Here is a 27444-nt window from a genome sequence, read left to right on the forward strand (position 1 = left end):
ACATATCCTTTGGAGAGCCATGTTAATTCACGTCACGCTGTGAAACCACAGAGCTTGGTTCTGCAGCCATGTATGCTGGCAGCACGTACACCACCAGAGTCAACTGAGCGGCAACAGAATGATGGCTGTGCCTACGCTGTAGTCTGAGCTCCTGTTAAATGTATAATTTAATACTACTGTATCATGAAATATATATATCATAGCACAAACACTGGTTTATTGATGTGGAACTTCTCCTCTGTGTTCCCTGACTTGCGGTGACTTTGACCTACTTTAACAATGCGCTTGTGCTTTTCCTGGGGTATGCTATTTGGATGTTTGACCGTACAGCCTTAAATTAGCAACTTGACATTGAAATGCTGATTTACACCTGCAGTCAAATGGATAACACATGTTAAAGACTGATTGTCAGCAGCTCCAATATGTTATCGCTTCATTCTGTGGCATTGTCGCTTGCCTTTATGGGATTTAAGGACACCATTGTGTGGCATTGTTGGTATGGCTATGGACACAGCTGTGGGGGGCTGACGCTGTGTGTGGACTTTGTCATCTATCTAAAAGCTGACATCACTTTCAAAAAATCACTGTGAAAGTTTGAATGTTTAAGTGTTGCTGTATATTTCAAGATAGCATTGAAAATAAAGAAGCTTTTTTGCTGGCATAAAAAACAGTTAACATCATTGAATAACCTGCTCTTCTGACCTTTTCACCTTAAGGAAGATTAATGGTCATTTAGATCAGAACTTCCCCCCGATCAGGGGTCTGAATGCTTCAGGGATTCAGACGGACAAAGAAAGTCATTTCACCTCCAGGTCACCAGCACAGACCTATGGTGTCTCTCTAGTGACCGTTAGATGATTGCTTAGTAGTTTATGTGCAAGAGTTGGTGGTCATAATCCATTTTCCAATGGACAGGTCCCTGCCTCCTGAAAGCTGTTACTACGTGCTTAATCTGAGCAGCGAGAAACGGGAATTAACGTGAACAGAGCCTGAACTGCATTTGCCGTGCACGAATAAAGCCTCAGAGTCTCTGTAACACTTGTTTCAGTGGATCAGTCCTTCTCCAGGGTCGTCTTTCCAAGCCAGGAAGGTTTGAAGCTATGTCAGTGCTGGGCTGTGAGTGGTGGCACTTTGATGTTCCCTCCTGGAGGGCTGCAGCCTCCGCTCCCACTTTTGGAGCACACAGGTCCTGTTCAGACACACTCGCAGTGGCACCGCTTGCATTTCTGGCAGTTAGGACATCCTAGAATAGCATGTCCCACAGCCTTCATGTAGCCATCTCCCAAGTTTAGCTCCTGGTGCGGTGAAGCTGACGTACTTCATACCTACTGTATTTGTGTTTTAGATGGAAGTCCTAAAACTGAGACTACTCAGTTGGTAAAACAGCACAGAGCTACAGGGCAGATTTTGATAGTAAAGTAATCGTTTGTGACTTCTCATGTCAGAAATGATACTGTCACCAACTGTAAAGTGCAATTCAGGGACCTACCCAACAGAGCTGAGCTAAAAAACGCCAACCCACTGAGCAAAGGCAGCGCAGGGTCGGCTGATGGGTGCTAAAGGTCTAAGCATGCCCTTCACTGGAGGCATCTGTATGTGCATAGCAAACAAGGCATTGGTAAAAAACCTGCCATGTGTGCAGACATAAGCATGCAGCTGAGATGTTGAGCCTTAATATAGAACATGGTTACAGGCTAGAGAGTATAAAAAGTTGAAGAGCTAGGATCTAGGAGTCTACCTCTCTTTGGCTGACCAAGTTGAGAGGGTATAGAAATGTCAGACTTTGGGGGAACATCTAAAATGGGAATATGCATTTTACAAAACATTGTAAAACCCCAAAGGATGTAGAATCTAAAACTGTGCAGTTATTAAGGAGAATGTGCCACGTCTATTACAAAGCCCCCCCAAACTCTTTCCTGTTCCCTTTTGGTTTTCTTTCTCCCAGGCTTACCTCTGTATGGTATGTGCCATGTAGTGAACAGAGCAACTGAACAGATTACAGCCAGAACTGAATTAATAAAGGTAAGTGTTTAAGTGTAAAGGCTAACAGGACAGAGGGAAAGGACAAGTAAAGATCATCAGTTCTGCGAAAAATCAAAGATCTCAGGGACTGCATGACTTGAAAAGGACTGACCTCTATGTAGCTTATGAGCTTGAAAATCCTCTCCTATGTATTTGCAGCATTAACTCGTCTTGTTATCTGAGGTGATCTACTTTAATCAGATTCCTAGAAACAAGTCAGGTACTTAAAGCAGAAGATCTTTTGACACCCCTGCTGGCAGCATCAGTAGAGAGGCCAAGGACCAAACCAGCAGCGACACAAGATAACCCATTTCATCTCTCCAAAACCCTTTTTAGGATAATTGGCATCAGAGGGCATCCCCCAGTTTCCCCTTCCAGACTCATAGCCGTACCGTGTATGGCCATTTAATGTACTTGTCACACAAAAACTACCTTGAAAGTCTCCCATTTCCAAGACCCAGCAATTCTGTATTGGTGCTCCCACTCTGTTCTAAAACCTCCTCTGTCACAGTGCCATCTCCTGCGCTGACATGCTGCTTCACACAGGCACCATAACTTAAATCTGGATCAAAAGGAGAGTCGTAAATTTGATCATCCTTCTGTGCCTTTAGTGCAGCTTCTCTTACTTCCTATTGCTATTTTCTAAATTTCTAGCACTGGGGTCTCTGAGTGCCAATAATGATGGTCCTTGTTTTAAATTTAATCTCATTTTCACACAGAACTTAAGCCAGAGGAGGCAATGCCATCTGATACCCTCCAAAGCCCTTCATCCCACAGAGCACGTGCGTTGCACGCAGCAGAAGGAGCTTGATGGCTGCGTGAGGACACGCTAGAGACAAGTAAGGTGACAGCTCAGGTTGCCTCATTCTTTAGACTTATCCATGGGAGAAATCCTAAGCAGTTTGTGCCCGGTTACCCAAGCAGTGGATTTTCCTCCGTATGGTGTGAGGCATAGTATACAGTTAGAGCAAGAGGGCTACTGCTGCACAAATCCAGGAACCACAGGACAAGCTTTAATTAATGTGCTTGTTTGTCCAAAAATGGTTGTGTTCATATCAGGATCCAATAGTCAAAATAATCTTAAAATGTTTTAAAGGAAAAAATTGGGAGTGAAAAAGCCCCATCCAAAAATTGTTGTGCTTTATCAGGGGAATAAAGACCTCACTGATCAATTAACTTGAAAAATTAACAAATCGAGGACAAATGTAATTAAAATCTTAATAAGCTATTGTTGTCATCGCCCAGTTTGGACATATCGCTCTTTTGTTGACATTTTTAATGCTTTCTGTGGATTACCAGTATATGAAAGCTTGTTAAGCCTCCACGTGCTCAGCCTGGCCCTAGCTTTAATGCTGGCTCGGTGCAATCCCTGCTGCTGGCACAAGCTCTGCGGGACTTGAACCTTGCAGTGCCGGCATTGTGCTTCTCACTAATCATTGTATGGACTTACTCAAGCGTGTTTTACAAGCTTAGGGCAAATTTGTGAATGTCCAATTATCTATATGTAACTTTTTTAAGAGGAGCCAACCAGGTTTGGGTTTTTTTTTCCTCAGGATCCTGCAGTATCTTTCAGTAACTAGTGGGAGGCTTTCAGCCTGGCTTCCAGGTCTGGCTGGTTATTTCCTTTCCCAATTAGCAGAGAAGTCTGTGCACTAACCCTTTCAAACTGCACAACTCTTGCATCCCTCTCTCCTGGTCCGCTATAGTGAATTAAAAGTTCAAAATGTTATTTATGCCTTGATTTTATTCCCATTTGGGTAAAATCTGTTACAGCAGCTTCCAGCCAGATGCAAATTAAAATGTTACTTTTGAAAATTCTTCACTTATTCACTGACCTTTCAGCCCTGCAGTGCTACTTTAATTTTGAACTAGTTTTGGAGACTGCTATGAGGTGAAGTTGTTGATAACATATCTGTCCCTCCCTTTCATTTAGAGAAAAATAGCAGATTATGTACGAGAAGCTCACTTTATATTTTGCTTTTTTTGTTGGTTTTCCTTTTCAGTCATTGGCAGTTGCAATTCTATGGCCCTGAGATGAAACAAAGCAATTTTCCTTCCACCAAAAATGCTGCTTGCATTGCATCATGCACACATGTTTTAGAGTAAATGTCTGCAGCATGCGTGTGCAGTTTTATCCCATCTTATTTTTAAATGGTTAACTGTGCATACCTCTGGTTCACAATCCTATTCCAAAAATACCTGTGGCTTATCCTTATCATATTGCCCAGCTAACGGTAAGAAATAGGCTCAAGTGGCTCAGTATGGATTTGATTTGCCTCTTACGCAACAGGGTACAAGATCCAGGGAGAAGCCAGAGACCTGCCTTGGGAAGAGCTCTGTCCTCTGCGGGCCAGGGAATCCCTTGGCAATATCCCTTGCATATGATGAGAGTACTGGGATGCTTCCCGCCAACTTCACTGGAAGAATGCTGTGCTGGAAAGGCATTCATTTGTTTACAAAGGCCATGATAAACAAGGTCTAGAGGTTTCTGATACTTAGCTGAAATCACTCAAAGTTTTAATTACAGTTTTTGTAACCATAATTAATTTTTTTTTAATTTGACTTCTTTTAAATTTACCAACTCTGGCATACTTGGCAAACAGGACAAGCATCTACACTTGTTTCTTCCAAATGTGGCTGAACAGATCCAGACCATGGGGAAAGCACCCTTGCCACCTCCCCAGAGGGACATTTCACCAGTTCATGGGATTTTCTGCCATGTTGACAAGGTTTGTTGAGCCTTCTGCGGTTTTCACCAGTTGTTTTTCCCTCAGCCTCAGCATACGTCTCTTCCCCTTCTCCACCCTTCCTTCCTTTCTGCCCACATTCCCCAAAATCAAATACCTTCCCTGTCTCAGACATGCAGATCAGGTTAGATGGATGTTTTGTCAGACACCATATGGCTGTTCCTGTGTCTTGAGTCCTCCTCCTCCTCAGGTGTCCCTGTTCACCTTTTGTCGCCAAGTTCTTGCACCAGCAAATGTTTTGATCCTTTACTGATAACACTGGGAGTTCAGGTATTTGGTAAACAGTTATATCACAGCCCACAGCGAGGAATCTGGATTCCACATGTTGGCTTGGGAGTCTTCAGTCAAAGATATACCCTGGTGCAAAAACTTTTTTGGGTCTTCTCATGGCTGCAGTGGCACCACATGAATTAAATTAATAGCTTACTAATCGTGTTTAGCAGTGAGGAAATATTTGAGCCTCCTTTCTAATATTTTATGTAATTTGGGGAACAAAAAATGATTCATAGAATCAATAACTGGTTTCCTGCTCCCACCACAGACTGGACTCTTGCTAGGTCAGTAAGAAGCCAGAGGGAGATACCATGTGAAGTCATCTGATGTGGCTCTGCCAGCAGTTCCTAGGTTGGACATTGTGGAGAGTGTCTTCCTCAAGTCTAAAATTACTGCCTGCTGTTCTTCAGCAGGTTGCATGCAGCTGAGCTTTGTAGTACACTTCCTTGGCAGGTATTATGACAACTATTTTGTACTAGATAAACCAAGACATTTGTCCAAAATAACTCACAGATGGGTAGAAAAAAAGTAGCCCAATATGTGCAGTCCTTCTCTTGAAGCCACATCAAGATTTCCTTCAAAACCCTGGGCGTTCATAGTGCTCGACTGCCCTGTAAGATCTGGGCAAAATGAAGCAGCAAACTCTCTTTATGAACAGGGGAAGTTTCATTCCCAGATGAGAATCCCAGATGTGACATATTATATTGGGCCTCCTGAGCCATATTTTTCTCTCTGGAAGTGATGTGAGAGCCTTTTGTCAGCACTCTGCACAGAGTGACTCATCCCCAGAGCATCATGTACCTTGTAAAGATAGGTGTTCAAAGCCTACCTGCTCAAAACTTAACCTATAATGCAGTGAACGCCAGCTGGTAACCAGCTCTTAAGTCTCACTCAGTTTATACATTCCCACCACCCCTCAACATGATGAAACACCAAATACTTGTTCTAATGTTAAACTCCAGCTATGATTTGAAAATATCTTTACGTCATACCTATAATTAGGAAAACAATGACTCAGATCCAAAAGTGCCTCTTCTCATAGGACTTGGAATATCCAAAGGTGAAATAAAGGGTGGGTTAGATTGGTTATAGCCTTTTTTTTTTGGGGGGGGGGGGGTGGCAACTATTCAGTGTTGCTCTTCATTATTTTTTTTATCCTTTTGAAAGCTTTAAAGCCTCCCTGCGTAACCGCCTCTGCTCCATTCACCGCTGAATGGATGGTGCGCTGATCTTTTTCTCGGTGGGTAATGGATTTGGTTTGATTACTTGACACAGGAACAATAGGGGGATAAACAATTGCATTCGCACCCGTGCAGCTCCCCATCTGTTGAGTGTGTGTGCCTTCAGAGGGAGCCGGGCAGGGACAGATGAACATGCCAGCCAAGCCTGATGTTAATGACATCAGTCATACAAGCAGAACATGTGGCGCAATAAATCAAAAACTAATTGAACTTTTGCTTGATTATATTGCCGTCCCACCTCCCGTTTCAAACACGGCACGGTTTCCTGGGACAATGCCCCCAGCCCCATAATGGCTTTGCTGCCCTTGGACAGCAGGAGGCTGCCCTGGGAGGTGACAAGTAATACAAGCTTCTCTTCACTCATTTCTTTCTTGAAACAGTGACACCTTCCACTCAACCAAAATGCTTCCAGGCTCTGCATGTGTTGACCAATATTTATTATTTTAAAAAAGAAATGTTACATTAATATGACAGTGACAGCCCATGTTTGCTGGCATTTTCCATCCAGGACTGTTGGTGACTGTCCTGGTTTTGGCTGGGATAGAGTTAATGTTCTTTCTAGTAGCTGGTGTAGTGTTAATGTTTTGGATGTAGTATGAGAAGAATGTTGATAACGTTGATGTTTTCAGTTGTTTAAAGTAATGTTTAGACTAAGTCAAGGATTTTTCAGCTTCTCATGCCCAGCCAGCAAGAAGGCTGGAGGCGCACAAGAAGTTGGGAGGGGACACAGCCAGGGCAGCTGACCCAAACTGGCCAAAGGGGTATTCCATACCGTGTGATATCATGGCCAGTGTATAAACTGGGGCGAGTTGGCTGGGGGGGCATCGCTGCTCGGGAATTAACTGGGCATCGGTCAGCAGGTGGTGAGCAATTGCACTGTGCATCACTTGTTTTGTACATTCCAATTCTTTTGTTAATATTATTGTTGTTTTATTATTATCATTATTATTTTCTTCCTTTCTGTCCTGTTAAACTGTTCTTATCTCAACCCACAAGTTTCACCTTTTTCCTCCCAATTCTCTCCCCCATCCCACTGGGTTGGGGGGAGTGAGTGAGCAGCTGCGTGGTGCTTAGTTGCTGGCTGGGGTTAAACCACAGCAGTAGCAGATGTCAATAGGACAAGACAGGACTAGTTTTTGTGTTAATTACACACATGTGCTAGTAATGAAGGCTATTCATTAGACTGATACAATTTAATATCATTATTCACACTTGAAAGTGTTTCTGCTACATCAGTTGCTAGAGCCTGCAAGCCAAAATTTTTGAGCTTAGGTGTCCATGGCAGCAGTAAGTCACCAGAAGTTGAGGGGGCTGATTTTCATAGATGTAGAAAGGAACAATTTCTGATGGGAGCATTAAGGAATTAAAAGCTTTGGCAAGAAGACCCTTTACTGAAGTGCCAAAGTATGGAATTAGGCCCCAGAACCATCAAGTCATGTAGGAACCCATCTATGACTGAGCCACCTGCCCTCCCTCTGTAACCACTGAAGTGTAGGGCGCATATAGACCTATGTATGTCTGTGTGACATGCCTTTCTTTAGTCATCTGCATTTGAAATTTTACACTGAAGTGCCCAGGATTCAGGTACTAGTTTATGAACTTAAAAGGTAAAGCAGAAAATGTTTTTCTTAATACACCTAGAATCAGCTCCTCATTATATGGGAGGAGCAAATTTTTACAATAAATGTGTTAAAGTACACAAAGTATTAACCCAACTCATTTTAACAATCCTTGCAGTACTTCTATAAACGTTTATTTGCCTATACATTGGCTGCACAGAACAGACTTTAATTTTTAGCCATTTATTGCAGAGGATTCTCCAAACTGCTAAAAGGAGACATAAAATAAAATGTTCCTATCTGAGTGGAGGCTTAAGTAACAGCTAAATTAAATCTTTGCATTAATAGTATTCATAGAAAGGCAGATGGGAGCAGAAAATGTTGCAATGAAGAATATGGAATGAGATGAGATCACAGCATCAGTCTGTCCTTTGTAGATCTGGACAATGATCACAGAGCCAGATTGGATTAGTGAAACCTATTTACCAGAAGTTCAGAGCGGTTGCATGAAGCTGAAAGGCAGTCAGGAGGGAGAGGTGGAAAATGCACCAGATTTACAGCTGCAGCGACGAAAATTTAGAAGTTTTCACCACTGTGATTTCATCCAAATGTGAGTACGTCAAAACTGTAACAACCGCTACAGTGTTGTCTTTTAGATGGATGGGGCGTTTAGCATCAGCAAAATCTTTGAAGTGAGCAGCTCATCTGTTCTGCCGAGCCGTGCCGTGCTCTGCTTGCAGTCCAGTGCTTGCTGCTTGTTTCTGGAGCTAATCCATGCAGGTGCTTCGATATTGTGGCTGTGTAAAATCTTTGCGCTGGCAAAATTCGGAGATCTGGAATCGGTGTTGATATACCTATGAGGTAATTGCTAAAGTGACAGCTTGCAACTGTGTGGCTATTCTGCGTAATAGAAAAGAAAAATGAAGTTCTGCAAGCAGTTAGCAGCTCAGATGAACTGGGTGAACTGCATGAATGTTGAATTTAAGTCTGCTGGCTCAATAAGTGGAACATTTCCAAAGCCATGCCCTGGAAATGAATGCATGATTAACATTAATTGCTTGTAATGAAGAGTAAGAACCGGACAAAGCCCAGTCTGCATTTGATAGAACAAATTAGTTTAAACTCAATGGCTGCATATTTCAGCAACAAGAAAGCAGGTAAAAGCAGGGAAAACAAATTGTGGGGCCAGATCAGATCTTTACTTGCAAGCTACGAGCATAAGCTCCCAGCTGCTTGATTTCAGAATATAAGTGGAAATGGCAAAATGAACCATCACTGTAATTGTTTTTGTTGCCTGAAAGCTGGGCTGTACATACAGACATCCTTTTGCAGGCAAATCCAGAAACATCATCTGCAAGGATTCATTCTTCCCTTCCTGCTCCCACTCCCTGCAGAAAATCATGTTTGCAGAGAGCCCTGCAGCCCCACTGTTTGCATTGCTGCCATTGTATTCCTGTGCAAGTGGGTCACTTCTGGCTACCTCCGTGATTCACTCTTCTTTCAATGGCTATTCAAGTAATTGCATGTTTGCTGGTGCTGTGACTTCCCTTTCATGCCTTGCCTTTCTTCAGCCCCTGTAAGCCATTTGCCACTCGCTCTGGCAGACAACAGGCAGTGAGTTGGACTGTGGATGACAAGTACTCTGAAAATATGCAAATTTATTACCGTTAGGCACATTTATGTGTTGTTCCTTGTGCACCAGCCTGGGTGCCAATAACAGCATAACAGTACTTGCTTCTGGTAGAAATCTATATAAACTGTGCTCCTCGCATTGTCCAGTAAAATACATAAAATACCAGAGAGACAAGAAGATAATTCCTTGCATCAATAAACTTTTCTGCACTTGAGTGTTTTGCTTGTGAGCAATTAGTTTAGTCCTCACACAATGAAATTCCAGAAGTAAAGGTGATTGCAGCAGCTTCAAAACCAACTTAAAACATATTCCTAGGGAAAAAAACCCACCTTCGTTATGTTTGTCTGATTTTCATCCCACATTCACCATGGTTTAAAATATAAAACGTGTCCTGCAGGAGAAGGCAGTAGGGATCCCTGAGGAAATCACGCCATGCAAAACAGACCATAATTGAACTGACAGCTTAGCACACTCTCAAGCTCTGTACAGGCAGATAACTTAGTTGTGATGGGCTCAGTGTGGAAGTACCCTGCGCTGCAACAGGTTGCTGGCAGGGACCCTGGGCAAGACTGATCACCTTCCGTGTTACCGTCCTGTTTCACTGTAGGCAGAGCATAGGCCAAAACTTTATTTCTGTCCAGTGGGGTCCTAATGCTCAGCACTTAGATCCTCACTGGGCTATCGAGGGGTGGCTTATTAGACAAACACAAGCTGTCTAGGAAGAGTGCCTTTGGTCCCACTGCCAGCTCTGCTTGTATCAGAGGCCGGGAAAGCCCGGTCACTTGTTATTCCGGCCGTCAGAGGAGAGGAGTTTGGCTGCAGTAACGAGAAGCCTTGGATGACCTCCAGCTGCTTCCACAGCTTCAAAACTCTTTGCAGACATGAATGCATAGCAGCCATAAGCACTGCAACTCCTGGAGTTGAATGTATGCCAAAAATGTAAAGGAAAGCTCACCTGCTGAGTAAGAGTCACCTGTCAACCCATAACAAACCTTTCCGGCTCTTCAAAGCCTTTGGATTATACATGGAGCCTGAATAGGAAACCCCCATTCACATGCCTTGCCCTCAGGGTCAGCCTTTAGAATTGGAGTTAATTCTCTGAATTTGGTAGGCTTTTGCAGGCCTGTTTCTGTCACTGGCTGCTAAATCCTGTAGCTCCTGTAGCCTGAACACAGGGGAGGATAATATTTTTAAAGAGCAAAAGGTAAGACATGATGAGAGGGAGAGCTGGGAGTATCACAGAGATTTTCAGGCCAGTTTCAAGTCAAACTGAGACAGTGAGAGTTTAAATAATCTTCACTTTGTCCAAAAAAACCCTCACGCAAAACCAATCACTTCAGTCCAGTCAAAAGCCTGGCTTATGGTCCTGGCATCTTGTGGGTCTAGTGGCTAGTGATTCTGGTTTGCCTATGATTTTGGTGTCTTCATGGGTCTAAGAAATAAAATTGAGAAACAGACTTTAAGCAAAATGCCCCAAGTTAAAGAACCGAATGGGTCATTTTGAGGATTGAAAAGAAAAGGCTAGGCTTAGTGCAAATGTTGTGCTTTGGACATCATGCAGTAAAAGTGAAATGATGTCACAAAGGTGTTTGAGCTTATTGAAAAAGTCCCTATCTAGATAAAATGATAGGCCTCTCCAAAGTTAACATATACACTAGTCATGTTTGAAGGTGACTGGATGGAAGGAGAAGCTCATTTCCTTCTGAAACATTGGCAGGTGGGAGGCCAGATCAAAACTCAGGAAGGAGAAGGATGGTTCCTCCTGGAAGCCTATGGGAGAGGTGCAGAAACTTGGGGAAGGCTGTTGCCCTGTGTCCACAGATGTCTGTATTGTATAGCTAGAGCATGGTCTCTGAGGTGACATTAAAAAGGACTTTCTTTTGGGTTGTTTCAGCTGGAATCCTCCTCCTTAAACCCTTTCTTCTTCCCCCTCTCCCCATCGTGCCCTCAATGTATTTTCATAGAGGACTTTCAAAGGCACATGTAACCTCATCCTGTCAACCTCTGCTGCACCCTGACTGTGTTCCCGTTCTTCTTTTTGCAGCATGTAGTCCTGCCAGAAGACGAGCCAAAACTACACAGCACATCCTAACAAAGAGTGTAAGAAAAACCTCCCTTTCTCTCCCTCTTTTTATTTTTTTTATTCCAGTTGTCTACACTTTTCCTTAAAAATGCCATGGATAAATGGAAAGCAGATCTTTCAAGGCAAAGAAATGCATCGGTGTCCGATGCAGGGACTGGGGTGGGAAACAGAAAGGGGAGTTTCTGTAAAGCTAAAGTTTATTTATAGAAGCACATTGAAACCTCAAAAAATACAGTCTGTCTGTGCAGAGCCAGTCAAAATCAGTTCTTATCAACGTGGGTCATCTGAGGGAATCACAGACTTAATTCTTATCCATAAAGCCTTAATAATAGTGCTGGAGGGACAGGCAGGAATGAAAAGCAAACAAATCATATCAATACATATACGCGTTAATTAAGGAGCCAGTATCCCATTCCCCAGGGAACTGGGGAGAAAAACACCAAGCAATGGGCTGTAACCTCGACTCAAAAAGGAGGCTCTGAGCGAGCCACAGGAGGATGCTTGTCCCTGGATCCCAGTGGTGCTTGCCTGTCCTCTGCTCACCCTCGCTGCACGGGCACAGCCGGAGCTTATCCCCCTCCCTGCAGGTGAGATACACCCCCAAATTCAAATAACTGAACATTTTTTCATGCTCTGAGAAAATGTTTTCCAAGCTGGGACACTTTGACACATGGGCATCAGGCTTCTTGTCTTCAGGGCCTGTTTTCTCCCCTTAAATCCATTTGGGCCATTCACAACCCCTTCCACAATCTTTTTATTGCAGTTCTCACTTGCAGCAATGACAGCCTCTTTCTCTTGTGCATATCAAAGCACTTTTTTCACGCTTTGAGACTCTTCTGACAAAGTATTTCTTCTCACTACAGACCTGCCTCTTCTCTAGCACTTCGTTGAAATATTTTGCTCCGTGGCCTTTCCTTTTTCCATGCCCTATCCCACTTCCCAGCCCCATCCTCATTTGTAAATAGCCTCCTCTTCGTATTCCTGATTCCCTGATCTCCCCACAGCACCGTAAGTCCCCCCTGCTTACCACACATACCCATGCACTAGAAAAAACCTCGCCACATTGACTCCCCATCCCCTCGCTTGGTTATTAAAGCAGATTACAGATCCCAATACTTCACAGGATGCCTGAAGTGGTCCCCAGGAAGGGTCAATAACACACCTTTTGTGTTTGGGTAGGAACTATGTATGTGTGTGTTTTCTCAAATTGTGAAAATCTTATTTTTGTCCCGTAACTCAGGCTGAGGTTTCAAAATGACTCTTCCTTCCAAATGAGGATGAAAGTCAGAGTGCTGGAGTGTTGCTCAAAACAAGCCGTTTTGAGATACCCCTTTTTTAGACAGATCTTTTCCAACAAAATGCCCAGATTTCTAACCAGAATTTTCTCATAAAACCATTCAGCTGGAAAATTTTCAGCTAGCTCTCACCAAAATCGAGGGCAACCATATGTCTGTTATCATGTTCTGAATCTCAGCAGTTAGATAGTTGTTGTTTCTGCTGAACGGGAGCCTCTAATATTTAATTTGGATTGGATGAGCTGCTGTAGCAGCACTATACTCATAAAGGTCTAAGAAAATAAGATAAGAAAGTCCCTGGTTTGTTGCTGTATTTTTAGAGGATTTTTGTTTTCCTTTGGGGCTTTCCTGACCGCAATTAAAGATGTGCTCTGATTGGCCCTTAGTCATGATGCAGGCAGCATCATATTAGTAGTGGGAGCACCAAGCCTGAGGAATGGTCTGCAGCTCCAGCTAAGAAAACAAGCAAGGCTCTCAAACCAAAGCAGTTGGCACAGTCATCTCTTAGACTTGTGCATTCCCCTTCCTCAGTGTGATGCAGCTGCTTACAGCTCATGCACAAGCATTCAAATAAATGGCACATACTGGAATATACGTGCCTGTGAGGAAGTTGTGATTGCCAATTTCTAGACCCACAGAAAAGTAGCAGAATGATTATTTATTTTTCACTTTTGCCTCTGCACCTGCAGTCAGTGCTGTAGAAATGCCTCAGCTAACATGAAATCTTCTGCTCTGGTGATTGCAGTGGATGCACAACTTTAATCCTCAGCAAGGGCAAAAATAGCAAGCAACGTGGACATCTGCCAGACCTTTTTTTCGTGGCAGAAATGCTCAAGCAGTGTAGCATTAAGTAAGTGATTTAACATTCAAATGACTGACCCTAGGGGGGTAAATTCCATCACATTCAAGAACCCATCCCAAAAGCATGATCATGACTGTAGAAGGGTGAGAGAAAAGGGGAAACACCTTCTTTTTTTTAATTGGGTGTTTCACCAATATGCTTATTTGCAGTTCCTATTGCCCTAATATTAGTTATTTCCAGTGATAGTAGATCCCTCCCTTCTCTTCCCTTGCTCTTCTAGCTCCAAAATCCTTTGGGTAAAACTGTCCAGACACCAGTACCAGGCTACTTTGCAGAAAAATGGCAAATCCCTCTGCGCATGCTAGTGCTACCACATTAAAAATTAGATCAGCATTAGACCATCAAAAAGAACTTAACTCCACAAATCTGGCATTTCCTCCACTAACAAGCACTTCGTTGTTCAACCTCTAAGCTTCAAAGTTTTATCCAAAGCCAGATGTTTAATTGTCACCTTTTCTGGCTGGTTGTTGGTTTGGCAGTGGGATTTGGGTCCAGGAGCAGGGTTGTTGGAACAGCCTCTGCGCTGCTGGGCAACCCTCCTGGGTCCTCCGTGCCCCCACTTAACACAGCTAATTCCAACAGTGGGTATGCCAGGCCTCAGTGCTCTCATGTGCACGGTAAAGTCCACAAAAAAGAGACTTTGCTGAGCTCTGAATTCAGAGTTGGCATCCTGCAAACAGACTGAGCAGGTCAAAGGACTTACAGGTTCTAAAAACAGTAGTTTTTTAGAGAGCAGTTTCCTAATTCTGCATAGTTTGGCTGACTCTGCTAGTCACACAGATTTAAATTTCCTGGTATGTCTAGAAACAAAAAGTGACTTCCAGCTGATCCTTCTGCCTTGCCCTAGGTACCCTAGAGAAATGTCAGCTCCAGTTTAGATAAAAACTGCGCTACAGCAGGTTTAGTTTCCTGACCTAGATAAGTCTTTACATATTACAGTAATGGGTGAGGTAGACAAAGTCACTGTGAAATCTTGAATCAGGAGATAAGGAACTCCAGAAGTGTCCTACAGCCAAATGCTGCAAAGATATTCACTGAAGATGTGCTATAGAGATTGCACTGTTGTCTCCAGCTGTAATGGAAAATGGCACTGTAACTTATTTATACAGATTCTGCTGCTTGAAGGCGTTTTGGCATTACTGATGCGACATGTAACAAGGAATCTCAAAAACATAGACAATGTGTCTAAATAATTTCTGCTATTAATGGCGTTTAAAATCCTGCTTCCTTTCCCCAAACTAAATTTCACCCTTTCCAACACATAGGCAGATTGTTAAGTTTCAAGTCCATGGCGGTTTACGCTGATCAAATAAGCCACTTTCAGGATTAGAGATGACTGCAGCCAGCATCCTACTTACCAAAAATGCTCTTTCCATGACCATGCAAAAGAAGTGACCTCAGGTGTCTCAGTAGCAGAGGGTTGATGACATTTTCTGTCACACACCACAGAAGACTGAGTGTGACCAAGAGCACTGAGCATATTTCCAGAGCTGGTGGGAAAAGCTGAGCTTTGTGGCATTCCTTGGAAGCTGGAAGAGCTCGGTTCATGCAAGGCAGGCTCCAAGGGCTGTCATGAGAGACCCCATCAGCCATAGCCTTGTCACGTTTGTGATGCAGACGGGTGTCTCCACCGATGTCATGGTGGTGATGGGGGTAATGCAGCTCACAAGGTTCGGGCGGTCAGGGCGTGCATGGACACGGGAGCCTGCAGCCTGTGAGGAGCTGCTGCAGAGGGACAGGGAGGTCCTGGGACTGGTCCAGGGGCAGCTGGGAGAGAGCCAACACCAACTGCTTAAGAAGCAACAGGAGGCCTCTAACCACCAGCATCACCCTCGTTTCTGAGGCTCTGTCCAGCAGCGCCAGATTCGTGGTCAGTACAGCTGGGCCCTGGCTGCAGCCTCCTTTAGCACGTGCTTGCCTTCAAGGACACCAGTAGCCCCTTGGACTTTAACTTAACACTGGCCACATCCTTAAGTAGCTTACGGAGCAGCGACTGTGTTAGGCTGAGTGCCAAAATCCACAGAACTAAGAGAAAACCCCTCTTAGGTCTTGGATTAGGCTTTGGTTGTCTCACCAGCCCTTTCCAGCAGTTTTTTTGCCTGCCATTGGGCAGTTTCTGCTCCTTGTCCTGCTGGTCAGTAGGTTCTAGGTCATGTAGCCTTCTCCAGACTCCTGAGGGTACATGGAGTCAAAAGAGTAAAAAGTGGTCAGGTTGCGGTTTTTCTTTTTTCCTGTTTTGGAAAACATTGGTTTGCATGTGCTTTTTTATCTGCGTAAAAATTCACGTACACAGAATATTGCAGATTAATGGCAAACTGAATTAAAACTTACTTAAAGAAAATGGACAATTGTGTGTGAGGGGACATGCTTGAATACGGTCTTGTTTTTATCTTGAGTGAACATTAGAAGACAGAGCAATAGATGGAATTAAGGCTTTTCTATGCCAATAGCGGGCTGGTCAGTTGCTGGTCTCTATCTTGAGACCAAATAACTGTATTTATATATAAGACATGTAGATGGCAACTGTCAGTCATCAATTAGATGCAAGTAACTGCTTTTCTCCTGGTCTCCCAACATAAGATCAACCTGAGTCTAACAGGAAACAGTCAGAATAGTTGCTACGTTTCTTGTTTCCTTGCTGGTTTGGATCTTCGCCCTATTTACCTTGTTCTCTGTATGACAGTAGCAAGTCTTCGGGGAAGAATAAAAGAAACCAAAGCATGAAACACTCTTTCCCTGCTGTCGGGACTTCAATCTTCTTGAGAAGGTTGTTTCCACACCATCCTGGATAACAGTCCTGATGGATCCACCTGCCTGGAGCCTATTCCTGTTTTTTTAAGCTCACATTAGCTCTGGCCTCCCCGGTTTCCTGTGGCAGCACAGTGAGTGCCATGACTTAGTCATGATCGATGTAGAAAAGAACTTGATGTCGTTCACTCTCGTTTTCAGGGACTCTGTTCAAGATACAGGGGGCCTAATGTTTGAAGGTGCAGCTCTCAGTGAGTTTTGTTTGTGTGAGCTAACGTTTGTGAAATTTAATCTTTGCGAGCACAATTATTCACCGCCTTGTATCCTCTGTAGTCATTTGCCAGGTATAAAATGTAAATAATTCCAAAAGGCAGGAGAGGCCATGAAGAAATAGCATTCATAACTTAATTGCATAAGTTTAACTGGTTGCCCAAGATATGACACAGTAAGAAATTAAATTTGAGCTTGTCTCAAAGGCATATCCTATTCAGTAGATCTTGAAAAGGACCACATTTCAGTCTCCTGAAGAGAATACAGAAAGGTGCAACTAAGTAGCTGGGTGCCAGAGAGACCCCACATGATTTTCCCATACATCTCATGCACAGAGGCAGGAGCCAAACAAAACAAACCCCACAAATCCCACAATCCCCACCCAACAAAATCCCCTTGGGATGACAGTAAAGCAGTGGGAAGAGCAAGCGCCATGCTGCTCCCCCGTGACCTTGCCAGACCACCTAATCTCCAAGGTCGGGTGTAATGGGATGGTTTTGCCTCTTCCCTGTAGGTGGTAGCCATATCCGATCGTCGGCCCCACAGGACAGAAAAGCTGCAGCCCTACCAGGGTGACCTCCTCCAGGTGCTGTACAGCGAAGACGAGGTGCGGGGCTTGGGCTGCCTGCAGAGCAGGCAGCGGGGACCCTGTCCCACCAAGGGCACTGCCCAGCATGGTAAGTCCCCAGAAGTGGCTTTATTCCTCTGTGGCTTCAGAACATTTTTGGATATTGCAGTCTTCCTGTTTGCAGCAAAGCAGGCACTTTGTTATGTACCTGAAGGATACTTCCATGCTTAAAATGTCCGGTGGAATTAATGAGATATAATGACTGTGGCATTGCAGAGTTCTCACTTTAATCAGAGTCATAAATTCACTTTATTCAGAGTCATAAATGCTCCCTTTCCAAAGGCTGACAATATTTTAGAGATGATAGAATGTGAATCACTGAGTTTGCTTGAGTGATCTTATTATATAGGATCCCTGTTCAGTTGCTTAGAACTTGCCAGAACTCAATTGTTTGGGATGGAATTTTAGATTCTGGATGTCAGCCACAGACCTGATTTTGTTTTTTCAACCAAAACTTGTTCAGCATATTTGTGAGAACCCGTGAAGGAAAAATAGAGTTTGCCAAGGCAAAACCAAGGAAATGAGTAAACATAAATAGACTGGTCATTCAGGTCCTTCAGCACTGGTGTGTTATGTTTGGAAGGTCAAAGATGGAGCAGGTCCATGCAGTTTGGCAAGGGGTGGCCTTTTAATCAAAAATGCATCTTTTGCTGCTCTCCCTTGAAAAACCACCCACATGCAGTCAAGTCATAAGCCTTTGAAAAAATCCCATATGGCACGTGTTCGGTAGAGACATTGGACATATAGCTGTTAAAAGGTGCTAAATCTGTAAAGCAGATACTACCATGAAGGTGCATGTTCTTCACACCACCGCTCTGCAGCTACATGGCTCATAAGCCATCCCATTTAAACACAGACCAGACAAGAGCAGGACCTGGGAAACTGGGAAGGAACAAACTGAGCTTGGGACCATAGGGAAAGATCTCAAACTGGGCCTGGAGCCAAGAAATGGCTGAACGAAGAACTGGGGCTTCGGGGCTGGAGCAGGGAGAGGCGGAGGAGTGGCTGGGACCAGCTGCAGGGTAGTGGGTGGCAGAGTGTCAGTAGGAGAGAAAGAAGGGACTGCTGGTCTCTGGTGTTAGGGGCAACAAGAGGTAAAGGGTGACAGATAGGTGCAAACTGGAGAAAAGATGTAGGAATCCAAAAAGAAGAGCAGAAAAGGGGGAAATGGTTCTCATAGGGGGAGAAAGTGAAGCGATCAGGCAAAGAAACTGGGATGCTGAACGGGGAAGAGGGAGAAACTAAGTTGAAATTAGAACAAAAAAATAAAACAAAAAGGAATGACTGAGGAGTGTAAGGAGGGCACGAGAACAGGACAGGACAAACTCACCAGGAACATCTGGACAAGACAAGACAGCTGCTGCAGGGCTGCCTAAGCTTGTGCAGCACGGCAAGGTTGTTTATCGGATCCCTGTTCCCCAAAGCACAGAAGATGTCTCCTGCAATAGCTCCCTAAGGTCTGTCCCTCACTGCCAGCAGACTCCTCAGTGATGCTCATCACCTCACACAGCCGATGGATCCCCCTTTTCTGGGTGCCTGCTTCACACCTCCGACTGCAGCACCTGGGAGGGCTCAGTTCCTGCTGCTGCACAAAAACCTGTGCTTTGACTATGAACAGTGCTGCATCCTCCTCAAGCCTCAGAAAAATTGGATCCCAGGAACTTCTGATCTTAAACTCAGTACCTACCTCTGTTTGCCTGGCATAAGTCCTTGCCCTTCAGGAGGTGATGAAGCTGGTTTTTTAAAACATTTGTGCAGATGATGACCACAGTGATCACAATACAGAAGAGCCCATGAAAATATGAATAGTTCTGTCCTCAGAGGATTCACTGGTGGGGAAATTAAGTATAGGGCTGTGCACTGAGAAATGAAAGCTAAGGATGAACAACAGCTTTCTGAATGAACAATGTCTATATGAGTGAAGCAGAAAGTCTTGGAAAAATGGTTTCTGGTCACAAATTAGAGACCGAATCTCAATGTCTAGATCCTTGGGGGTGATGAAATAACTTTGATCCAATTCTGGTGTTTCATAACTTTTGAGTGCCTGACTTTACAGATTTAGCATTTGAAGAGGAGGAAGGTAGAAGTGTTTGCAAATATTCGTATGAAAATAAAAACAGCTCTTTATCATGACATGCTGCAGTGTCCGATTTCAGTATGCACTCTATTAATAATACCTACACTGAGAATAGGGTGCCATGAGAGAGTCCAGAAAGGTTTTTCCAGCTGTTTCTCAACAGCTGGAAAGCCAACATAATGTGATATGAAGTGAGGTATATATATGGATATGTATCATCTATTTTCATTAATCTCTGTACCAATGTGACCTCCACATAAATTTCACCCTTTGAAAACATCCTTCAACTTTCTTACTGGAAGTAGTTGTGTCTGTAGAGTTTTCCATGCTTACTCCATAGACAAGTACTGTTGAATATTAAAGAGACTTCAGATTTGGTAAAAAACAACTTGAAATCAGGGTAATAGAGTGAACAGTTCGGTTTCCAGAGTAAGTGAAAAATGTGTAAGCAAGAGCATAGATGAGACCATCAGCACATTTATTTACTCAGTTTTGTACCAAGTTTTTGTACAAGCACTCATCTTGGAAACATAGGGCAAGTCAGAATAACAGATGTGGAGCAACCCTTGTCCCAGGCTCGGGATCCGTAGCACCTTCTGGAAATGGAATTCACACTGCACACAGCCAGCACTGTCCTGAGGAGCACTTAGGAACCTGAAGCCATGAGGACTTACTTTTGCTTAGATATTTTGCTAAAAGTTTGCCAGAGTATTTTCTATATCTAATAAGAAGAGGGATAGGCTGAAGGGAAGAATCAGAAAATATAAGAGCAAACAAAACAAAAGAAAAGAAAACAAACAAACAAAAAAGAAAAATTATGGACATTAGCCGAAGCACTGATGCCTGCAGCCACTTGCTGAATACTGTTAGTACCTAATATGCAAGATGAGAGGAGGTAATTGAATTAAACTTTGACGTGAGGTATACAGTTAGGTACCTAATGGAATTACTGGCAGGGGCGGGAGCGGGAAGAGAGAGGCTGGTTAAGATATTTATCATGGCCAAATATTGCCCCCAGAAGGAGAAGGCAGTTCTGATTGCTAACTCCTGCCTGAGACAGCACTATAAGCAGTACCTGGCTATTTCTGATGTTTGCTGTCATTATTTATATTCCATTGGTCACAGCTGTTGTGAATCATATTCTATCCTCTGTCTTGGTGAATCTTAGTGTTTCTGTAGATCCTTGCTCTTCACTTACCTGAATATCCTTTCGAAAAAACAGCAGACAACCAAAAATGGCAAGGAACAGAAAGAAAGGAAAAAAAAAAATAGATCTCTCCACATTCCCACAGCCAAATGGGAGAATTTGGCTCCATGAAAAAAATCTGGCATCCCTCACTCATTTATTTCCTCGGTACAACTAGCAGGAATGTCAGTGAGCATTTATCCACAGATAAGTTACCGGCTGAGCGCTCACGTGTAACTGAAAGTTAACCTGCAGGTTTGAGGACAGCAGAGAGAGGTGCCACTCAGCCACAGGCAGACAGAAAGGTTGAAATCCCTCCCTGTGATGGGGTGGATGTAGCACACATCTCTGTCCAGGTAAGAATAACTCCCCAGGGCAATGCAGAAAGGAGAATGATCTCCTAGGCAGGACAGACCTGGCAGTGGGGGCTCCAAGACACACAAAAACTGCATTACCCAACCTCTGCTGAGGAGTAGCAGATGGGACCGCTTTTTTTTATATACATACACAGGAGTGTTCACAGAGGGGGAAGGGCTCCCACTTAGCTTGGTCTGCTAAGGACAGTTCACAATCTCATTTGAAAAGTCTAGGAGCAAGCAGCTGAGTGGCTTTCCAGAATGAATGACTTAAGCAATTCCAAAAATCACTTATTTTGACATCATAGTAGATGATTATAATAAAGAAACTTCTGTACTTTTGGCTATAATCAAATCTAGTGGGACTATAACCGGAATCTGGGCTCTCTTCATATCTGGGTTTTACAGCATGGAAGGAGGCTTTTAATACAAGCTTTGCCAATGGGATAATTACTGATAATGCCATGTTTCTTATGCTTTGCAGTGGGAATTACTGAACGAGAGTCATCCAAGTCCTGTAACCACCTGTTGGATGGAAAATCTTCGGTAAGTAAATACTTACTTACCAAAGTAAGCAAGACCAACTACCACTGTCTGATGCATCTTAAAACCTAGTACCTGTCAGCATGTCCCACATTAACAGCATGTCAGTCTGTCACAGTAAGTGCAGATTTCACAGTCTTTGTTAAGGCTTTGAGACAGGATTTATGCCAGAGGATCCTTAGCTGGGAGCAGGGACTCGCACGGGACAGCTGCCCCTCAGGCAACTGGGAAGGGTTGTGGGATGGAAACAGGCAGGCTCCATTCTGGATGCTCAGCCACCTGCAAGAGCTGGGAGGAATTAGCCTCTTGTTTCTCAAGGAATTTCACAAATTGGGAAGAAATTAATTTCTAAAGTGGAACAAGCATTAAATAATTCATATTCTCCAGAATGCCAACCTGACATGATAATCAGATCAATCAAAAATGTCAATAAATAGTTGATGGGAAAATCATCATACAAAACCTCAAAATTTGTTCTGTAATAGACAGAAAAAATGTTTTGGTTAAAAATGACTCAGCTTTACTGAAACATTTTACCTCCCTTCTTTTTCTTACCAAAAAATATTTTATAAAAACCAGATTTTCAAACAGAAAATAGTCCTTTGAAAAGTTTCTGACCAACACCAGACCATGCTATAGAAACTTCATGGCTTCAAATGCTCTTCTGGATGGCTGCAACATACTTTCTAGATGGCAGCTGGGCTACACTTGAGAAAAATGACTATACAATATTGAAGGATGGTCAAAATTAATGGTATTCAGTGTAATGAAACTAATTGCACGTACCAATAATTAATACAGTTAAGTTTCAAAGGATGCTTGCAAAAGTGATTTCAAACATCTTTAAGTCTTGGGATACTTGAGGAGCACACCTAGACGTGTCCAGTCTCAGATTAATCCCAGGGGAAATGGCCCTAGACAGCTTAAGACCAGTTACAGTAGTGACAATAACATAAAGAAATTTTTCAGTATTGCCAGTAAAATCAGTAAGTGTGTTTATTGCCTGAAATGATGAGAGCACATCACAATTTTTTACTTTTTTTTCTATTTCTGGGCAACCCACACTTTAGCTTACCATCTTGGAGGATATGCCAGTCTCAGCAGCCTGTTTATGTGAAAATGTGCCTCCGTTCTGGCAGGCAATTTATGATCAAATAAGACAAGGAGGAAGTCAATGATTAGGCACTTGTGGTGCCATGGCAGAACTGGGGCATGAATCAGGGCCCCCCACACCACAGACCAGCACCCAGCAAAACGGGGAAGCATTTCTGAATGCTCAAGAAATGGCGATGGCTGGGACAGCTCCTTCCCAGCCAGCAGTAGAGGTGGCCTGTGAAGAGCTGCAAGAGGCAGGCTGCTCAGTCCACACAAAGCCTTGTCTCCTCGGGAAGCCAGATGTAAAAACTAGGGAATAAAAAGTTCTGCAAGCCTCTCTCCTTCGACAGGAGATGTAGTTCTTGCTCATACAAGCTCTGTGCTGAGCTCAGTGAGACCGTTCATGTGAGCAATCGATATTTTTGTGGATAAGAGTTGGACAGTCAAATCCTTAACCTGCTTTCTCTTGTTAAGAGATTTACAGTATTTATTGATTTTCCTAAAACAGCCTTTTTTCTCAGATGAACCTGGGGTCCCTACTCATCAGTGGCATTTCCTAACGACATGCTTTTTCGTCCCGCAGATTCCACCATCGCCAGTTGCCCATATCACAGTGAAAGCGGTGGCTGTCACAGACTCACCCGCAGGTGACAGCACTTCTACGGAAGAGTAAGTCCTTTCCCACCTCTCCAGCCAAGCCTGGGGGGCTGCACGTGGGGCGCTGCCAGGCAGGAAAGGGGACAGGGCACCTCCACCACAGGTCACCCACTCACCAGAAACACAAAGAGGTGCTCAGCTGCAGATCTGCTCTGAATTGGAGCTCTAAACCCTCGGTGATTTACAGTAAAGCCATGCCACTTGCTTCCCAAAGGCAGGGAGAGACCAGCTAAAGGACATGCTGATTATACTGTCACCCATAGCCATTTATACAGTTGCCCCGGTGCCAGTTACAGCTGTGTTTTATCACTAGAAAAAAAAGCATCTAAATTAAAAATTTAAGTATTTTCCCCCTAAAAAGTTGTGTGGTTTAACCCCAGCCAGCAACTAAGCACCACGCAGCCACTCACTCCCTTCCCCCTCACCCAGTGGGATGGGGGAGAGAACTGGGGAAAAAAAAGTAAAACCCATGGGTTGAGATAAGAACGGTGTAATAGAACAGAAAGGAAGAAAATAATAATGATAATAATAACAATAATAAAATGACAATAATAATAAAAGGATTGGCATATACAAAACAAGTGATGCACAATGCAATTGCTCACCACCCACCGACCGATGCCCAGTTGGTTCCCAAGCAGCAATCCAGACCCTCCAGCCAACTCCCCCCAGTTTATATACTGGGCATGACGTCATATGGTATGGAATATTCCTTTGGCCAGTTTGGGTCAGCTGTCCTGGCTGTGTCCCCTCCCAACTTCTTGTGCCCCTCCAGCCTTCTTGCTGGCTGGGCATGAGAAGCTGAAAAATCTTTGACTTAGTTGAAACATTACTTTTAGCAACAACTGAAAATATCAGTGTGTTATCAACATTCTTCTCATACCGAACCCAAAACATAGCACTATACCAGCTACTAGAAAGAAAATTAACTCTATCCCAGCCAAAACTAGGACAGAGTCTATAATATTTGCCCTAAAGCAGCTTAGAAGATGTAATTAAATATTTTTTTAAAAAAGCTTTATTGCCTTTAAGTGTAATTACAGAACAGCTTGACCACAGTACAAATGCAGTTAGTAGGCAGTTAACCCAGACACAGATCTGGGTGATATTTGAGATGCTGCCATTGCCACCTGAGGGACAGTAACAAGCTCATTGTCACAGTGTCCTCGCACTCCGTACACAGAGACGTAAGTCCCCCTCGGCGGGTGTAAGCCAGCTCAGCCCCTTCGGCCAGGTGGAGCTCACCCCGCCTGGGCGCTGCCACATCGTCCCCGGGGCTTTGGTAGAAGGGCCCAGCTCTGCCCCTGGGCCACCTACCTGCTTCTCGTCTGGTGGCAAGTGCTACAGAAGATGCACTTCGTAGCGGTCCCACTTGTAGCCCATCTCCTTGTGTGAGTGTTCACTCTGATAGAAGAAGGGAAGAAGGGCACCAAGCAGAGCAGGGGCAGCTGTAGCGTCCAAGCCCACTGCCCCGCACAGCCCCTGCTCATCCCAGACTTGCCAGTCCCAGGCACAGGCGAGGCATGGACATACCTTTGCAACCAGGTAGCCCTTGGTTTTCAGTGGCCAGCCACCATAAGCAGGGAAGAAGGGCCACGGAGGCGAATGCTTTACTCATCTCTGCTCTATTTGCTAGCCACAGGCAGCGCTGGAGGAAGACGGCAGAGTACGACCTGGCCCTGCCACAGGGAGCAGAAGCTTCCCTACCGCTGACGGGAGGCAACCTGTGCGGGACACCCAGCCTCCTGAGGAAGATGTGGATGAAGCACAAGAAGAAGTCAGAGTACCTGGGGGCAACAAACAGTGCCTTTGAGGCGGACTGATAAGGCTTAGCAACACTTGGGAAGACCTTTAGCCAGGACAAGGTGCTCTAGGATCGATGAGGGAACAGACACAGCACGGCTCATCCAGGAAAACGATATCCTTTTTATTACTTGATGCCATTGCCTCAGAGCAGTGGGAGAAAGGCTAACTAAGGTAAAAATGGTGAACATGATGCAACTCACTGGCCTTTCTTTGTTGCAATACACTAAAATCCCACTAGATTTATGTCTTGACTCAGTGATGCTGAAACTGCTGCTGGCCCATTCACCATTTTACACATCCTGTCTGAATCAGCTCGGACTTGCAACAAGAAAAGCCTACCAAGCAGTTTGTGTATTCCTGCAAGGCAACAGATCGATTAGAGTGCCATTGAATCCCAAGGGTCTGCTCATTGTGTACCACTGCTCGTCCTCTTCCCCCTCTCATATCATGAGATAAAAAACACAGCTTACAATATGCTTATTTGAATGACATATGCTAAACATCTTTTATTCTTCAGTGTTCATGTTTCAAGACAGGAGTAAAAGATGCAAAAATTTTAAAAGAATGGGTCAGAACTGAGCAAGTTGGCAAACACCATTTACCAAACTTTGCTACGTGACAAGCGATTGGTGTTTCAAAGTGTCCTGCCAGATCAAACTATGAGCAACTGGATAACCTCAAGAGATACTTTCTTCCATAGAACCTGCTTATATGTTAAGTGGTAGTCAGCAACTTATTCTCTACCCATGTGGTACGGGATATTTCACTAAGTGCACAAAATGCTAGGAGGAAAGAAAATATGTAAATGGTGCAACTAGGTGACTAAACGTGAGATATTTGCATATAGGAGACCTGTGCTTATGAATACATGGATTTAATGGAAGTCACTCAAGATTTTTTTTCAATTTAGAAATTGCTGGTCATGGCCCCTTGGGTTTTCCTCTCAAAAAAAAAAAAAAAAGGTTTTACAAAAAAGGTTTCACCAGTGTTGTAGACAATATTATATACTGTTGTGAACAGTACTTGCCTACTTACCTCATATGAGTGCTCCCCTGGTTATTAGACTCTTGTTTGCCTAAATACAGAACTTGAAATATAAAACTGGAGAAAGTATATCTCCTGTTGCTCATAGCAATGACGATCTTCTCTAATCTAACTGCCAGTGCTCTAAAACATAAATGAAAAATAAAGGTCTTACTCTATGGCAGAAGCAGAGGAAAGAAGCTCCCATCTGAAACTTGCTTGCCTGCAGCCAGTGTAGTAAAACACACTGAGAGGCCGTCACACACAGTGCCACGGTACTGAGGTGAGGAGGCTCCAGAGCCGTGAACCCACCGAAGGGCTGAACCGTATGTTGGCAGCGTTAACGGCGGTTACAGCTCCTTCCCCTCCTACCACAACCTCCCGGGCAGCTTCTGCACTTGGGGTACCTGCTGACTTCATCCACTGCTTGTGTTAAGGTCATCTTCAACCTGGACTTAGAAAAAAAGCATATTCAGAATTTCTCTTACAGCGCAGGAGTGAGGGAGCCTTGGATAACAGCCTGCAGAGCTGCAGGCTCAGGCAGTTATCCCCGGTCAAGGGTCACCAGCTCAGAAGTACCACCTAGTCGGGAGGGAAAGGCTGCTAGAGCAGCCAGGTCCTCTGGCTTTGGGGTGAGCGGGTTGGAGCAGCACACAGGAAAGCTTCGTTGCTTGACAACCTGAGCAACCAAAGTCTGTGGGATGGGAAAGCAGCTGGAAAAAAACAGTAGCTTTACAGAGCAAATGTCCCTGGTAGCTCCGAGGAGGACAGCAGGGGACACCTACGTGGGGCTGGATGTGCTGGGGAAGGCGGTAGGATAGGGATGGAAGTTCTCGTTTAAAAAAGTACTATGGCTTTTCATACGGCCAGAGCCAACTCAGAGCCAAGTCCAGAGTCTGCCAAGGAGGGGAGAGGCACTAGACCTTCATAAAATACCTCTGTCAGCCCTCACATTCAGCTGTCGATCACTGCTTCAGTCACAGGCTTCTCCTTCAGAGGTGCTCAACAACTCACAGAGGACAGCCTTGCAGCTAGAAGTCACACAGACTCTCCCTTCCTCCTTACCAATGGCAAAATTCCTTCTCTGGCCCAGCAGCCTGACAGAGGGATGATTTGCTCTCCTGCTTTTCTTTCTTCCTCCTGGGAACGAAGGAGAACATAGCTGGACTGAAAGGCCCCGGCTGCTGGCAAGGCAAGGAGAAGAGGTGATGGTGGCCCAGTATTGACCGATGCCTGCTGAAGGCTGCACACCTGAACAGCACCAGAGTGCGTTTCTCACAGGGGTCCACCCCACCTTTAAATTAGAGCCTGACACATTGCCCCCGTGTGATAGCCTGGAT

At 44.2% G+C, this 27444-nt stretch overlaps 1 protein-coding gene across 1 annotated transcript; it reads left to right on the forward strand.

Annotated features, from left to right (window-relative positions):
- Positions 1-4149: 4149 nt before the first annotated feature.
- On the forward strand, positions 4150-25942 carry VXN (vexin). The gene is made up of 7 exons (XM_052788269.1): positions 4150-4751; positions 8280-8452; positions 11520-11575; positions 17248-17410; positions 21465-21526; positions 23202-23287; positions 24912-25942. Exons 2-7 carry the CDS (start codon positions 8386-8388, stop codon positions 25096-25098), a joined length of 621 nt encoding a protein of 206 aa, XP_052644229.1. The 5' UTR covers positions 4150-4751; positions 8280-8385; the 3' UTR covers positions 25099-25942.
- Positions 25943-27444: the final 1502 nt, after the last annotated feature.

The sequence above is a fragment of the Harpia harpyja genome, chromosome 5, assembly GCF_026419915.1.
Source record: "Harpia harpyja isolate bHarHar1 chromosome 5, bHarHar1 primary haplotype, whole genome shotgun sequence".
In the NCBI taxonomy this organism is placed as follows: Eukaryota; Metazoa; Chordata; class Aves; order Accipitriformes; family Accipitridae; genus Harpia; species Harpia harpyja.

Bases quoted from the DNA above. Each gene is read 5' to 3' on its own strand.
- VXN (XM_052788269.1), top strand. From the start codon at position 8,386: ATGCACCAGATTTACAGCTGCAGCGACGAAAATTTAGAAGTTTTCACC. The intron at 8,453-11,519 runs GTGAGTACGTCA...TTCTTTTTGCAG, and splicing joins CACTGTGATTTCATCCAAAT to CATGTAGTCCTGCCAGAAGA. The intron at 21,527-23,201 runs GTAAGTAAATAC...TTCGTCCCGCAG, and splicing joins TGTTGGATGGAAAATCTTCG to ATTCCACCATCGCCAGTTGC.